At 49.3% G+C, this 15,423-nt stretch overlaps 5 protein-coding genes across 5 annotated transcripts; 3 read left to right on the top strand and 2 right to left on the bottom strand.

Annotated features, from left to right (window-relative positions):
- Positions 1-1,541: 1,541 nt before the first annotated feature.
- ANOM_004692 (putative C2H2 finger domain protein) lies at positions 1,542-3,085 on the bottom strand (the record flags this gene model as incomplete). Its single annotated transcript, XM_015549949.1, has 3 exons — positions 1,542-1,638; positions 1,689-2,886; positions 2,946-3,085. Coding segments are annotated over 3 exons (1,353 nt in total), but the record flags the coding sequence as incomplete, so codon positions are not given.
- Positions 3,086-3,658: 573 nt separating this feature from the next.
- Positions 3,659-7,936, top strand: ANOM_004691 (HECT domain protein). Its single transcript, XM_015549948.1, has 3 exons — positions 3,659-3,865; positions 3,925-7,615; positions 7,673-7,936. Exons 1-3 carry the CDS (start codon positions 3,663-3,665, stop codon positions 7,793-7,795), a joined length of 4,017 nt encoding a protein of 1,338 aa, XP_015407922.1. The 5' UTR covers positions 3,659-3,662; the 3' UTR covers positions 7,796-7,936.
- A 1,899-nt stretch (positions 7,937-9,835) lies between these two features.
- ANOM_004690 (MFS transporter) lies at positions 9,836-11,410 on the top strand (the record flags this gene model as incomplete). Its single annotated transcript, XM_015549947.1, has 4 exons — positions 9,836-9,909; positions 9,968-11,089; positions 11,147-11,225; positions 11,276-11,410. 4 exons carry the CDS (start codon positions 9,836-9,838, stop codon positions 11,408-11,410), a joined length of 1,410 nt encoding a protein of 469 aa, XP_015407936.1.
- A 438-nt stretch (positions 11,411-11,848) lies between these two features.
- On the top strand, positions 11,849-13,245 carry ANOM_004689 (glycoside hydrolase family 43 protein; the record flags this gene model as incomplete). Its single annotated transcript, XM_015549946.1, has 3 exons — positions 11,849-11,881; positions 12,004-12,785; positions 12,903-13,245. The coding sequence occupies 3 exons, from the start codon at positions 11,849-11,851 to the stop codon at positions 13,201-13,203; spliced, it is 1,116 nt and encodes a 371-aa protein (XP_015407923.1). The 3' UTR covers positions 13,204-13,245.
- A 138-nt stretch (positions 13,246-13,383) lies between these two features.
- Positions 13,384-14,871, bottom strand: ANOM_004688 (uncharacterized protein; the record flags this gene model as incomplete). The annotated part of the gene is made up of 2 exons (XM_015549945.1): positions 13,384-14,774; positions 14,850-14,871. The coding sequence occupies 2 exons, from the start codon at positions 14,869-14,871 to the stop codon at positions 13,384-13,386; spliced, it is 1,413 nt and encodes a 470-aa protein (XP_015407924.1).
- Between the last annotated feature and the right edge of the window lie 552 nt (positions 14,872-15,423).

Here is a 15,423-nt window from a genome sequence, read left to right as displayed (position 1 = left end):
GCAGAGATGTTCAAACTGACCTTTTGTTTTTAAAGAAGCGTCGCGCAGTGTATATTGAACTGCCTGTTACTTTTATTGTATGCTTGTTGGAGAAATAGTAGTTTCTTTCGTGGTGTATCATTTTACCCACTGTCTCTGTCGTACAGAACGGTCTGTGTCACCACAGCTTACAGTTCATCTATCCTTATCTCATGTGTGTAAACTTCAAAAGACTGACTGCAGTATTCAATATGACCACTATAGCTATGAAACACCATTTCCCATCCGCGATCATCAAGGTACAGGCAAAAACAGAGCGATCGAAAAGTCTCCTAATTTATCACCATATACAGTCACATAGGCTTTACCAAAAACTCCATTAGCTGAGCCAAGGCTCCTGTCCCACTGATTAAATGGCGGCACCCAGGCGCTCGCTCCGCATGCTGACACAGTGCAGAAAGAGACCCAGATTTTTTGGCACAAGTCGGACAAAGATACTTGTCAAATGCCTGACCGAACATTCTGTGTCCCTGTTTGGTGGAGAATTCCGATGAGATGGCTTTGATCATATCCCCAGTAATGCCGCAAGCACAAGACCCCGATTCCAGGTGAGCAATCATACTGGAGTAGCTCCCGAACATTAAAGAGCACCCGAGACACCGTAAAGCCCGCTCCTGGTGGCTATATTTATGCTGTCGTCAATATTAGCTCTATATCCTCAACACACCCAAATCTCACCAAGAAAAGCCCATAGAATACAACATTCCAAAAGGAGCGGAAAACTAAACGTAGGGGGAAAAAGGATGAAAGGGGCATACCATCTCCAAACTGTTACCATCCCCGAAGACCTGACGACAAACATCACAAGATAGATGTGCGCTGCGCACATGGACATCAAGGGCCTCCGTGCCTGCGAATGCGCGTCTACAAGTTAGGCACTCATGATGATCATTTTGCAAATGAGCCTTGAGTTCTTTTTCTGTTATGAAGTCCTTGTGTATGCATCGCTGGCATATGTTATGCGCGGCAGAACGATCTATGTGTGCTGCTTTTGCTGTTTGAGAGGGAAAGGCGCGGGAGCAGCGTGTGCACCATTGGGCATGATTGATGCTGATGGAGGCGTGGAGTTTCAGGGCTTCTCTAGAGGAGAAGGAGCGGTCGCAGTGGGAGCAGTATGAATTCATCTCTCTTTGGTTCGGATATATGTAGTCGGAGGAGGTAGGGTTTGGAAGGGTGGCGGGTTTACTGGGAGGGGTGGGAAGAATGTTCCTGTCTTTTAAGAGAAATCTTTTTTGATAGTGGTGGTATAATAACAGGCTATTTGCTATGGTACTGATCTGTTGTGATAGTGCTAGGTTGTCGGAAGTTTTGCTATCAGTTCTGTGAGATGTGGTGACTTAAGGTTTGGTTCGAGGATTAGATGAAGTGCTTGGTTCACCTTCGGTTTGGTACACTTTCAATTTATCATCTCAAGATACAACACAGCCTGATTTCATAAAGATAGCAGGAGTCAAGAGTAAGATCATTTATCTTAATATTCACTTTTTATCTTGCCATGAGTATCTACATGTCATTCAGCCGTAACTCCATGATTTTACGAAACAATACCAACATGCACACGAAAAAACCACATGCCGGAATCTACTGCAGGAGAGGATCCTAGAAAGTGTGTTAGCTTGTTCTAAGGTCAATAAAGAGTCTAAACTTACCCTGAAATGCTTCTGGTTATTGGCAGCCCGGTTGACCCGAGCTGTGTACCGCTTCTCTTGCCTCTGGGCACGAGTCCGGTCTTTGCGTTCAAGCTCAACAGCAAATTGCTTCTGGCTGTCAGTGGCACCAATCATGCCCATACCACCATTTCCACGGCTAACGACGGCCCGGTTAAGGTTGCGACCCCTGGGCTTCGGTTCCTCTTCCTCAATCTCGCCATTCTCAATAGCCAGCTGACGAGCCGCCCGTTCTTCCGCTGTAGGGTAGTTGCGCAAGTTCTGGCGGTAGTATTTGGCGAGCGATCGGTGACCTGCGGTGCGGCCCGAGGGCAAATGCAGCTCAAAGTCTGTCGCATAGACCTGTCCCTTCGTGTCGTCGATCTCATCCTCATCTTCATCCATAGAAGATGCAGAAGTTTCAGTTTCCCATCCCTCGTCATCCTCGCCATCCACCTTGACGCCACCATCCTCCACAATTGAGTCATCCTCATCCTCACCATCCGAGTAAGTGCTGCGGAAGTCATAATACTGTCCGATTTCAACTTGCTCATCCTGACTTTCAAAAGCGATCATGCAGTGACCCTTGTCGCGCATGTGGGTACGGGCACCCTCGGGATTGTTTCGGACAGCGTGGCAGTATAAGCATTCACTGTTCTCGTTGATTTTCCGATAAAGGTAGTGGACAAGTCCCTCCATATCAACAAGATAGTCCTTCTCTGGTATGAACATGCCGTGACTCTTGAACATGTGTTCGGTGTTTTGTTGAATATCTGAAGATCTCTCATTGCAGAAAAGACAATGGGAGGCCGAGAATCCCTGCTCTTGCATTTCCTCATCTTCGTCATCCTCTTCGATGGTAGCGTTCTTAAGACTCTCCGTAACTTTCGACACTTCGGACCGCTCACGAGGCTTGTTGACTGGCTCACCCAGAGAGAAGGTAGAGCTCATGACAGATGATGCGTCATCGGCACTGTCTCTAAGCATCTGCGCCTCGCGGGCCTTGTGCTTGGAGCTCTTCACGTGGTTCTGATACGAGTTCTCGCTGAAGAATGTCTTCTGGCAGGCGGTACATGTCTTTTCAAAGGAAGCTTTGGCGGCAGCGGCACTGGTTGTGGCTTTGGCAGCGAGGACCTTGTCGTTGAAAACTTCCTGGGATACTGGGGGCAGAGACGCGATGCGGCGCTTCATGTTATAGAGACTTGAGCCGACCGAACATTAGTAATGAGTTCTAGGTCGCACATTTTCCAACAAACTTACTGCCAGTCTCTGCGCATATGATCCCGCTGAGCATCGCTGCCGCGAAAAGCAACGAGACAGGTGTTGCAGGTATATGGCAACGTAGTCGTTGGTACATTTGGATCGATGGAGGCCATGATTTCCGACAGTTCGAACAAAAAAAAGGTGGGTATCACAAGAATAAATTTGTTGAAAAGGCGGTCGATTGTGCGAATATATATTGCGCGGGGAAATTCGTTCTTGCGAAAGTAACGAAAAGGAAAAACTGGGCGACGTCGTGACAGAACGTTTTCGACTTGATTAGAAATAAAAGCAGGTAGGAAGTATCTAGCGAGAAAGTTGAAGCGGCGCAATATTGCCCCTCGACAGAAAAGATCGGGCTAATCGATGTCGCCGATAACCCGGACCACACATTGAAAATCATTGCCCATGCCGCTTTTAGAGAGCATGACGTTGATTGCACGTGCCCCGCCGCTAAGCCTGTCTGGGAGGGTACAGTCTATATTAGGCCTAGTGCACGATAAGTCGGACCGTAGTTCTTCCACTTGACGTTAGTCAGCCGACTCGACATGCTTGGCGCCTGAGGCTGTTGTGTCAGTCTGTATGATATCAGCGTGGAAAGGGCAGGCTACAATCACCGAATCCCCTGGATTTCGAAAGATAACGGCAGGCGAAGACGCGAATCTCCCGATAGATCTTCCTGACCGGGGGTTCAGGCATGCCCCTCAGTCTACGAAGATGACTAGGCTCCGCGGAGCTTCTGTGAGCTCGTATGAGGTTTCGCACTGTGGCACCGATAGACCCCAGTTTCATCGGTCGAAGGTCCCGCCAAACGCGCCGGAAGTTATCACGCAGAATACCGTTGATGTGTCAGACCCCGCACAGGTCTTGCTCTGGTATAGGGACGAGCGACGACGACAGTTCAACCTTCTGGTTCGCAGGTTAGTATTCGCGGGGAATGTTTGACTTGGATGGACGGCTGACATAGCTGGCTCCCAAGGTACAAGAATCAACTTCTCTATGGATGTCAGGACCCAAGCTGTTCCACCCCCACCTGCGCGAGCTATCGAAGGAGGGTGACTGAGGAGCCGTTCCGTCGATATACAGAGCTGAGTGCCCGGACACTCGCATGCTACCTAGCCAGCGTGGATAACGCAGAGAGTGGCCTTTGTCGCAACACCCCTCGGATTCCATCAGATTTATCATCGCAAGACTATCACCGTCGATCCAAACGTCGAAGCCGCGCTTCTACAAACGATTCGAGGAAGGACTATAGTGGATCATCGGTAGTGGGCCAAGGTGCCACAGATGGATATTCAGCGACTCAAACCTCATCGGACAGGCAGGGCGATCTCTGGGATAATGCGGTACAGTCTTCCTCCCCTGGATATACGGTGCAGGCAAGGGCCGAATGTATACCAGCCAACGAAGATCAATCAACCCAACCATTAAAGGATCCAAAGTCGTTCACTCAAAATTTGTTCGATACTTTGGCTTTGAGAATGATTGAATGGCTGCCTTTGAGGCGTTCCCCGAGTACATTCAGCGCAGACTCCGATCATTCATACTCGCGATCAAGTTCTCGATCCCCAAAGCCGAACACCGCTCACGCCAAATCTCATTCTGGGGCAGAGAAACACCGCCAAGAGAGGGAACGTACATCTCGACACAATGCATCTAGGGGCAATCCACTCGCGCCTTCGGCACGTAATATCTCCAATACAACAGCAGCTGTTGAATTGAAAATACCGAACCAGCAAATAAAACGGCTATCGCTTGCTGATATAGATCAACGGCGGCAAAGTCCTCGGTCGAGTATTGACGAGAAGGTTTATCCGGAGCTAAAGCCCGCTAGGAAACTGTCCATCAACACTCACGCGAATGCAGATGGGCTCGTCAACATACCTTCCCCCCCCGCCTTGAGACATCGTCCGCAGAAACATCGGGGCAGGACTGGAGACGGTGCTTGCCTGCATGAGCAGCGGAAAAAAGAAAGACGTGTTTCTTGGGACGGTGCGAAGCTCTTGAATGGGGTCCACGTTCCTGACGATCAGAATCCCCTTTCCGCTGACGATAACCAGCCTGCCTCAGAGCCCCGATCTCCAAGTGTGCCTAGCTTGAAACAAAATGATATACATCAAAACGAGGATATGCCTACTATACAATCTCTTACTCATCTGACTTCTGAGATCATCGACGAACTAGGAAAAATGATAGTCCTGTCTGACGATGAAGCTCAACGATGGAAAGACGAACTGGCTTATATAGAGTCCATGGGCACACTTGACGACTCGGAGTGGAAGTTTGCAACTTCTCGTCAACGTGAAGCATTTACTTTCGTTTCACAGAGCGTTTTCTTTGCATTGAGCAGCACGAGGCAAATTCTGCGGTCTTTTCGACACAACACGGCTGGCCCGAACGACATGGAGCAGAGTAGTTTTAATACAAAGTTGAACCTCCAGCAGCTTCAGCCATCATTGCGCAAGCTATTCACGATTTGTCCTAGGGAGCTCGTCTTTCATAGTCTCTGGAGTGCGCTTGAATCGCTATTCGTTCCGCCCAGGGAATTATCGACCCCCAGGCAATCCCGCCGTTCATCATACAATTCGACAACAGGAGTGCCTGTCTCTGCGCCTATAATTATTCGTCGGGTATCTGATGCATTAGGCAATGAACATATTACGGATTCATGTGCTGCAGACGTCGCCACTGTGGTCCTTTTCGCATTGGCTAGTTCTCTTCCGAACATAGATGCATCCACCTGGCGCGGAATTCTTCAAATGCGCGCTGCTGGGGCTGTAGCATCGAGCGCGGATATGCAAAAACTTCCACTACGCAATACACGAGCAGTTGTGGACGTAACCGACGCATTGGAACATGACCTTGCCTTGCGCTTAGTAGACCGCTTGGTGCGCGCTCTTACGGCGCGAATGGCCTTCTATGAGATTTCGAAAGTTCGACATCCTTATAGTCACGCTTCACGTAAATCAAAGAACAGCGTCCTGGATTTTCTTATCAACAATCTTAGCGACAACCACCGCCTTGTATCCGCCGATATCGATGACCAAAATAATATGAGGCCGCCGGGTGCTGCTGCGGTCATCGCGGAATGGCTTCGTACCTTATTGCTCAAGGAATGGGACGGGAGTCCTGAATTGTCCAAAGGTAGCACGACCGGAGGCGCTGTGCAGATTTTGTCCCTAATGTATAAGGAACGGGATCGCTTGGGCCTTGTGCCAGAAGACTTTCACACTCCATTCCTTTCGGAGAGGTTGGAGCCCCTAGAGATGCCTGTTGAGTGGATAGGTCGATCGCCGAATAACAAAACTTTGCACTTGCTCTCATACCCCTTCCTCTTCCCTCCCTCTGCTCTGGTCATCTACTTCCGCGCTTTGAATTATGCCGCCATGTCAAGATTTTACGAGGCTGCTATGACTTCCACCAGACACATAACTCAGACAGCATTTGGAGCTATACCAATTCATGATGATGTTGGGATGCTCGCACGGCTGAAGACTTCGATGACTATATACTTGGTTCTTGTGGTCCGACGGGACAATCTCCTCACCGATGCCCTCAATCAGCTGTGGCGGCGCGAGAGGCGAGAGCTAATGAGGCCATTAAAGGTCCAGATGGGAATGGACGAGGGTGAAGAAGGTCTTGATCACGGCGGTGTCCAGCAGGAGTTCTTCAGAGTACTCATGGCAGAAGCCCTGGACCAGTCGTACGGTATGTTTGCGACGGATAGCCGCACTCGAGTTTCCTGGTTTCAACCATGTTCGTTGGAACCGCTCTACAAATATGAACTTCTCGGGTTATTGGTATCCCTGGCGGTTTACAATGGCCTCACTCTGCCCATCAATTTCCCCACTGCCTTCTATCGCAAACTTCTGGGGCTGAAAGTGAAGCATCTCGACCATATCCGTGACGGCTGGCCAGAGCTTACTAAGGGTCTTGAGCAACTTCTAACTTGGGAGAATGGCGATGTGGAAGACGTGTTCATGCGCACGTATGAATTTAGCTTCGAAGCCTTTGGAACCATTGAGACCGTGGACATGCAAAAAGTCGACAAAGATGCTCCATGGCCTCTTCCTTCAGCATTGGCGCGATCAGGGGGGGGAAACCGGTCCCTCGGTTCCCCACCTTGGTCGGAAGTTCGCCGTTACACTGACTGTGTGAACTTGAGTCCGCCGTCCTCAATGGGTGCAGAGGCAACTGAATCGTTTGCGGACATGGCGAAATCCCTGGATGGTTCGGTAGTGATGCAATCGCCTACGCCCCCAGCTGAAGAGGCGTCTTTCGTCACAAACCAAAACCGCTCTCAATTTGTTAGAGATTATATATTTTGGCTGACAGATAAGTCAATCCGACCCCAGTTCGAGGCTTTTGCGCAGGGTTTCTACACCTGCTTGGATCGCTCGGCCTTGTCCATATTTACGCCAGAGGCACTGAAGACAGTGGTAGAAGGAATTCAAGAAATTGATGTGGATGAGCTGGAACATCATGCACGTTACGAAGGAGGTTTCGGTCCAAGCCATCGCTCAATCCGGGACTTTTGGAGTATCGTACGACGGTTCCCTGCGGAGAAAAAGGCGCAGCTGTTGGAGTTTGTGACTGCCAGTGACCGGGTTCCCGTTAACGGGATTGCGAGCATTATGTTTGTTATCCAAAAGAACGGAGTGGGTGATGCTGTAGGTGTACCATTTTTCCTCAACACTTTAATCGGCTGCCATGCTAATCGCTTCTAGCGCCTTCCCACCAGTTTAACCTGTTTTGGTCGGCTTCTTTTGCCAGAATATTCATCGAAAATTGTCTTGGAAGACAAGCTCAATAAAGCCTTGGAGAACGCTCGGGGATTCGGCGTTGCATAATGCGGGACTAGTTTTGGGATTGACATGGTACATTGTCCGACATATAAGTACACAATACCCCTACGTTATATTTTTGTATAGTATATATTCAGTCACTATATCTATTACTGAATAAATGCCAGTGCTGGCATTGTATGAAGATCTATTCTCTTCCCTACTTAGAGGACTAGTGCGAAGCGTTTATCGAAACATGAGCCGGGTCTGGATGTCACTGAGAAGTGGCCTGCGGAGTATAAAACTCATAGTTCTCTAAAGCTTTATTCGTTCTGGCCCGTGGTTAAATCCACCTTTAATATTAATGGTTGGTAGTGTCCAAAAGGTTGAGAGTTTACTAGGCGCTGTAAAGGATTCCGTCATTTGTCCGAAATAGAAAATTATATGCTTCACCTGATTGCATATTGTGGTTATTATAAATGTGACTTGTTTCTTCTGTGAGCTATTAGTAAACTTTACAATTATAGTCTTTGCATAGCCATGGTCCTCATTCCTCAAAGTTCTAGCAGCTCTTCGAAGGATATGAGTAGTTGAAGTGCTAACGAGTAGCAACGGGTTGAGACTCGAGACTTGTAGCGCGAGTGATAAGAAAAGACACATCCCATGTCCAAGCAGAAGAACGGCATTGATCGGCATATAAATCCCTCGGAATTTTATGTTCACTTTTGTTCTATTGGGATTAACCGGCTACTGGTGTTGAACAAAGGCAAAACGAGGATTATGGATAAGGGGGAACCCTCTGAGATGAATGAAGACAAGGACGTTCTTTCAAGACTGAAAGGAAAAGGGGTAGTGGTGCCACTGGTCAAAGAAGTAAAGGAGATATGCGATGTTTCATCCACTTCATGGATATCTTCCACCACAGCCGAGTGATACACCGGCAGAGCATCGGATATCGCGATGTGGAGAAGCTTCCACTGACCCAGACACGATGTGCATGATCGGCTCAATATTCAAGTCATTTTTGTCAGCCACTGTGGGAAAGCCTGTGGGCAAGGGCAGGCTGTCCTGGTTAAAACCGATTCAGAAATACATGCTGGATTTCAACCCCTAGTGAGGTCCCGATATTAGTCCTTAAGAAATCCTTATCGATGCTCTAGTCCAGATATACTTTGACTGGGGCCGATGGCAACAGTTCTCAGCGATGAGAATACTTTCATCCGCTTATTGACCTGTCTTCCTACATCCAACCACGAAGGGCAACGGTTCAACCCTTGGTGGATGTTAGAAGGCACGTAAGTATTATATACTCCTACCATCGACTGGCTAGGGGTGACCCCTACATTACCAATTTAGTAATGTTAACGGTTTTTACCGTGTCTACCAAGTTTGCCGTTGTGGGGGAATCCCGCGGCATGATTGCGGACGCCGACCGTCAAATTTATATAGATAGTGCCCTTCCTTTCTGGCATAACTTCCACTACTAGTTGCTTCGGCAGTTATAAATTACTATCCTAGCATGGACACGTCATTTTGGACATACCGGCGCCGGATGTTATGTCGCGTGATGCTAATATAGCCCAATAAAATAACTGTATCACTAATCTACCTCGGATGAATTTAATGATTATATGTCCATGTCCGCCAACGTATAATCATAGTGGGCCTTCAGAGATACACCTTTATTTAATCCTATCGCTCTGTAGCCCATGATTTACTTGATGAGCTGAACATGCCGTCTAGGCTAAGAAACGCTTCAGTTCTGGAATCCATCGAAAAATCGGGGCATGGTCCAGAACCCAATCAGAGAGCCGTAAGCGATAGGCGAGAGGATATAAGAAAATAATAGAAAATGAGAGAAAGAATAGGAGGGGGAAATACTTGCCTTCCTTGCATTGTATAATACGCGACGAAAATCTGAAATCTCATTCTTGTCTTTGTTCTATATTTTCCCTTGAGGGCGAACCGGGCTGAGTAGAAGTACTTGAGTCAATGATTCTAAGACCTAATTGACCTATACCTCCAAGCTGCACTGGGTGTTCTGATGCGACATCCTTCTCCATTCGCTACTAAGGCTCTTGTCCCATCTCCTAGTGAAATCGCAAAATGAGTGTACAATATGTCGACTTTGATAGTCCCGATGATAGTTCCATACCCTTCAACTGGCCAATGCGGAAAAGGTAAGCCATACACAGCATGACTCGCAGACTCTGGAGCTGTTTATTGACTTTACTGCAGAGTATATATCTCGGTCTTGCTGGGACTCCTTACAATGGTTGTCGCGATGGCAAGTAGTATCTTTACTTCAGCCATACCAACGGTGATCATGATGTATAATATCGACAGGGAGGTAGCAACTCTAGGTGTTTCTCTCTACGTCCTTGGGTTCGCCACTGGTCCCTTATGTTGGGCTCCTTTCTCCGAACTAAAAGGAAGAAAGCTTCCATTGGTTACATCTGCCTTTGGATTTACTGTTTTCTGTTTTGCGACTGCCGTCTCGAAAGACCTTCAATCCCTTATGATACTTAGGTACTTCACGGGCTTTTTTGGAGCGGGTCCCTTAACTCTTTCGGGGGCCGTCTATGCTGATATTTTCTCGCCACAGCAACGGGGCATTGCGATGGTCGGATTTTGTCTGATGGTGTTCACCGGCCCTCTTACAGCTCCGTTCATTGGCGGGTTTACCGTAATGAACCATAGTCTCGGTTGGCGCTGGACGGCATATATACCTGGAATTCTGGGCAGCGGCCTTTTCGTTCTTTTACTTACTACGATGAGCGAAACCTATGCACCAGTACTCCTTTGCTGGAAGGCTGATAGGTTACGTCGCGAGAAGGGTGATTGGGCTATTCATGCGAAACATGAGGAAATAAGCCTCGACTTACGAGCCATCGCTGCCGACTATGTCAGTCTTCCGTTGAAAATGTTAGCACTCGACCCGATCGTGCTATGTATGAGCGTCTTCGCCTCGTTCGTATACGGGCTCTTATATCTTTTCTTGACCGCCTATCCTATTATATTTCAACAGATCCATGGTATGAGTCCCGGAGTTGGCGGGCTTCCGTACATTGGAATCATCGTGGGACAGCTATTTGGGGCTTTGGGAGTGTTTGCAATGCAGCCATGGGTCCTTCGACAGATGAAGGCGAATGGAGGCATAGTAATGCCGGAGTGGCGCCTCCCTATCGCGGTTCCAGGAGCAGTCGCCTTCTCAGGAGGTCTATTCTGGCTGGGCTGGTCAGGCTATCGGCGAAGCATATCATGGGTAGCTCCCACAGTATCGGGCCTGCTTACCGGGTTTGGTCTGCTGACAATGTTCCTCCCCTCGATCGCGTATGTGGTAGAAGCACGACCGAAAAAGTAAGTTCCCATTGGGACTCAGACTGATGGAAGACAAATTGATTGACTGCGAATTAGGGCCGCTTCGGCTGTCGCTGCACACACGTTCCTTCGGTCATTGGCTGGCGCGATATTTCCACTTTTTGCTTCCTATATGGTGAGTAGCATGCCCCTTCCTAATGGCCTGTTTAATGAGTTGTGTGGTAGTTCGATGCTCTGGGGGTGGAATGGGCCTGCACACTGCTTGGATGTGTCGCAGCACTCCTCATCCCGATACCTTTGCTACTCTACATCTACGGCGCTCGAATCAGGAATCGCTCTGGGTTGTCGGACGAGTCTTAGGGCATGGGTTAGATGGTATGAGCTTTATATAGACTAATTCTTTCAGTGGTTTATGGATTTACTGGGGAAATTATACGTACGCGGTCGAGTGGAATGTCTTACAGTTGAAATCTGCACAAATAGCAGACACGCCACAACATACAGGGAACGCCAGTTGCTATAAGGAGTGGTTGAAAGGGAGCGAAAATTTATTATTCATAATATTATAGCCAAAAGATCAGCAGATATCCCTCATATCGGACAAACACTGGCGAAACTCTAGTCCCTTGAGATATGCTGTACGTTGGTATGGACTCCAAGAGTGAGACTGGGAAACTGCGCGTTAACGGAGCAATCAACCGTCATTTAGGGCTTAGTATTAACCCATTATTAAATGCTGCCACCCTCCTCCACCAGCAATATACAACAAGTTATCATATGCCCTAGCCACCTGATGCCATGACTGCAACTGACCAAAGCCCAGCAGACCATGTGCGCAATATCTGATCAATCTCATCGACCTTTCCCCCGCATTCCTGCAGCAAACCAAAAGTCAATTTAACAGTAACACATCAAACTTAATCAAAGAAACCCCTTACATTAAATGTATTTAGTATTGCCCTTCTCTCCCCCCTTTAGCAAAATCCCGATTCCCCATCCTCTACTCTCATCCATTCACCCTGACCAAATACCCCAGAGCCAAAGAAATGCACCTTCCAACACTCCAAACCCTCCTCCCAACCTTCCTCCTGCTACACCCAACCCTAACCCTCACCACCCAATCCCCCCTCAACCCCGAACGCGCTCCCAAATCCGGCAACCCAGTAATAGAAGGCTGGTATGCAGATCCCGAAGCCCGCATCTTCGACTCCACCTACTGGCTCTACCCGACCTACAGCGCCGCCTACGAAACCCAAACATTCTTCGATGCCTTCTCCTCCCCGGACCTGCTCACCTGGACCAAACACCCAACCATCCTCAACCTAACCGCCATCCCCTGGTCCACCAACCGCGCCGCCTGGGCCCCCTCCGTCACCCGCTCCCCGCTGACGGGGGACTACTTCATGTACTTCTCCGCGGGCGACGGGGCAGGCATTGGCGTTGCGAAGTCCGTCTCGGGGCTGCCGCAGGGCCCGTATGAGGACGTGCTGGGCAAGCCGTTGGTCGGGGAGACGGTGTTCGGGGCGGAGCCGATCGACGCGCAGGTGTTTGTTGACGAGGGCCTAAGCGTTTGGTTGTATTTCGGGGGCTGGAGCCATGCCGTTGTGGTTGAGTTGGGGAGTGATATGGTCAGTCTCAAGGGCGAGTATCTGGAGATTACGCCCAAGGACTATGTGGAGGGGCCGTGGGTTTTGAAGAAGGGTGGGGTTTATTATTTCATGTATAGTGTTGGAGGGTAAGTTTCTTTTTTTTCCTTTTGTGCTTTATTCCTTGAGATGGGGGGAGTTAGGGCTTAGATTTTTGGGTTGGAGACGGCGGTGTAAGTTCAGTGCTGATTGATGATTTATTGCAGATGGGGGGATAATTCCTACGGGGTTAGCTATGTTACCGGGCCTTCGCCGACGGGTCCGTTCTCTAGTACGCCGACCAAGATTCTGCAGGGCGATGATATCGTTGGACAGAGTACGGGACATAATAGTGTGTTTACCCCCGATGGAAAGGATTACTATATCGTTTATCATCGGCGGCCGGTTAATGATACCGAGCGCGATCATCGGGTGACTTGTATTGATCGCATGGAGTTCGATGAGCAGGGGAATATTCTGCCAGTGAAGATTACGTCGGAAGGTGTCGAGGGGAGGCCGTTGGCTTAGGGATGGGAAAGACTATATATGCATAAGACTTTTGTATAGATTCGGTTGGATTGCCTTGGTTTATTTCCAGGTTAGAACTGCTTTGAGTCTATGTACATAGCACGTCTTTTCTTTTCTTTTGTTTTCTTTAAACGCCAACGCCATGGGTATCATAACTTCGTTTCTCAATAAGATAAATGATCAGAACATCGAGCTGCGCTTTTTGGCTAGTTTGTTTTCGTCGGAGGATGACCTGCGGAAGCCGAAGAAGCTCTTCTTCTGCTGTAATTTTTGTGGCTTTGATCCCGTCGCGGGCTGTGGTTGTGTCGGCAGGAACGCGACTGACTGCCTGTGTGGAACACCTCCAGGAGCCTGGAGGTATGGCGAATGTGCAATATGTGGCACGGACGGTGCGTGGTGGTGAGTGTGATAGTACCGCTGAGCTGGGGCCCCGCGGCCGGCAGCAGTTGGCCGCTCTGTCGGCGGAGGCGATTGCACTGGCCGCGGCGGAAGCGACGGAGTAGAGAAGCGGACTCTCTGCTCTTCCTCACCGTAAAGTATCTGGAGACGACGGGTTTCCTCATCGATCTCAGCTTGGCGTTTGCGGCGCGCCTTCTCTTCCTCTTCAAGAAGTTGCTTGGTGCGACGTTCCTCTTCTTTCTCTTGTTCCTGCTTGCGTCGTGGAGGGTTCTCAAGTCTGGGCTCCTCTGCAATAGGTGGTGTCGTGTTGACGTTGAGCGCCCCAGATCCAGCCGAGACAGGTTGTTTATCTTTGCTAACTGTGGGAGCAGTGTCACGGCCATTGGGCATGTTCGCAGCAGCAGTAGCACTAGGACCCGCGGCAACTGACGTCGCATCAAGTTTGAAAGCATCTCTCATCGCAGTGAAATACGCATCGCGAATAGTTACTGCTCCAAGCAAGAGAACAACCTCCAACCCCTTAAAATCCTCCATCTCCACTCGATATAGGTTTGGTTCGTAGAGCGTCAACTCACGCAGCCCCTGGAAGATCGAAATTGTGATATCCGGCTCCTTGGTCTTTGTTTTGGTTCCCGACAGCGCAGTAGATTTCCCAGACAACAGACATGTCAGGTCCTTCGACAGCTTGCTATCCTTCCGCCAGCTGAAGCGAAGTTTGGGCGTGGTATCTGCCGCTGCTGGGTCTGTTTGTGTCCGGTCTAGAGTCGAGCTTGAGGGTTGTCGGAAGGACTGCTGTGGCATTTCGAATGACCATGTCGCTGGATTATTCCACGTCTTCGGTTTGTATTCCACGGTGACCTGCTGGTCGGGATTGTAGAGGTGGATGGTAAAGCGGGTGGGGAGGATAGGCTCAGGCGGTGGGGTGACTCCGCCATTCTGACGGATAGCCTCTGCGGAAAGACTTGGTTGCGTCCATTCGGGAATGAGTAGAACCTCGCCGTAGACGATATCCGGAACGTAGGGGTCAACTAGCGCGGCGGCATAGCGGTTCTTCGATGAGGGGGATGCTGGGTCGGGGTGGCGAAGAGTGTACGCAGGCTCGGGTTCAGTACCACGGTGAGAATGTAAGATGGTCCAGAGGAACTTCTGCTGGGTTTTCTTGAGGAAGAACGCTGAATGTTTGTTAGTTATCGGGCTTGGCCTGAAGGGATGTACGTGCTACTTCTGCGATTGACTGGTGGACATACTGGGCAGGTTCTCGTCAATCATTTTTTCATGTCAGTAGCTGGTTTAGTGGATTTCAGTGGTTGTTCTCGCCAATTTAAAGCCCTGGATGCCCTGTCAAGCGCCTTGATTATGCCATGAAGCTTGGTATAAGAGGGGGTTGAAGTGGAGATGGTGCGGACACGCGTTCTTGCCTGAGGCAGTCCGGGGCACTGCCTGCGCCACGCGATCGTCGCTAAAAATAGCCCCCATATGCGGGAACCTACAGTAGTAAAGCCCTGGAATGGTAGGCAGCTATATAAACAATGGGGCCTCAACCCTTGTATATGCGCTGTTTTCAATATTACTCCGTGCTATATGAGGGCGAAGTATGCAAATATGTACCAGGCATCCATATTCTTGAGTCAGTCTATATGTTTACACCATACGGTGAGTGAGCGATGGGCAGTGATGACGAATCATAGGCCGATCAGCATCTCATTCAAACACGCTAATAATCTTGTCGCCTGCACTCCGCCGCGACCCATCATTGTCGGTCTGAGTCTGCCTTGAGACAGGTCAATTGAGATCATGAAAAGGTCCTGGAATCAAAGAAAG

Source organism: Aspergillus nomiae (assembly GCF_001204775.2).
Source record: "Aspergillus nomiae NRRL 13137 chromosome Unknown contig00095, whole genome shotgun sequence".
Lineage (NCBI taxonomy): Eukaryota > Fungi > Ascomycota > Eurotiomycetes > Eurotiales > Aspergillaceae > Aspergillus > Aspergillus nomiae.
The sequence above is the reverse complement of the archived record's forward strand: the minus strand, read 5'-3'. Positions and strand labels throughout refer to the sequence as shown.

Bases quoted from the DNA above. Each gene is read 5' to 3' on its own strand.
- ANOM_004691 (XM_015549948.1), top strand. From the start codon at position 3,663: ATGACTAGGCTCCGCGGAGCTTCTGTGAGCTCGTATGAGGTTTCGCAC. The intron at 3,866-3,924 runs GTTAGTATTCGC...CTGGCTCCCAAG, and splicing joins TTCAACCTTCTGGTTCGCAG to GTACAAGAATCAACTTCTCT. The intron at 7,616-7,672 runs GTAGGTGTACCA...AATCGCTTCTAG, and splicing joins AGAACGGAGTGGGTGATGCT to CGCCTTCCCACCAGTTTAAC.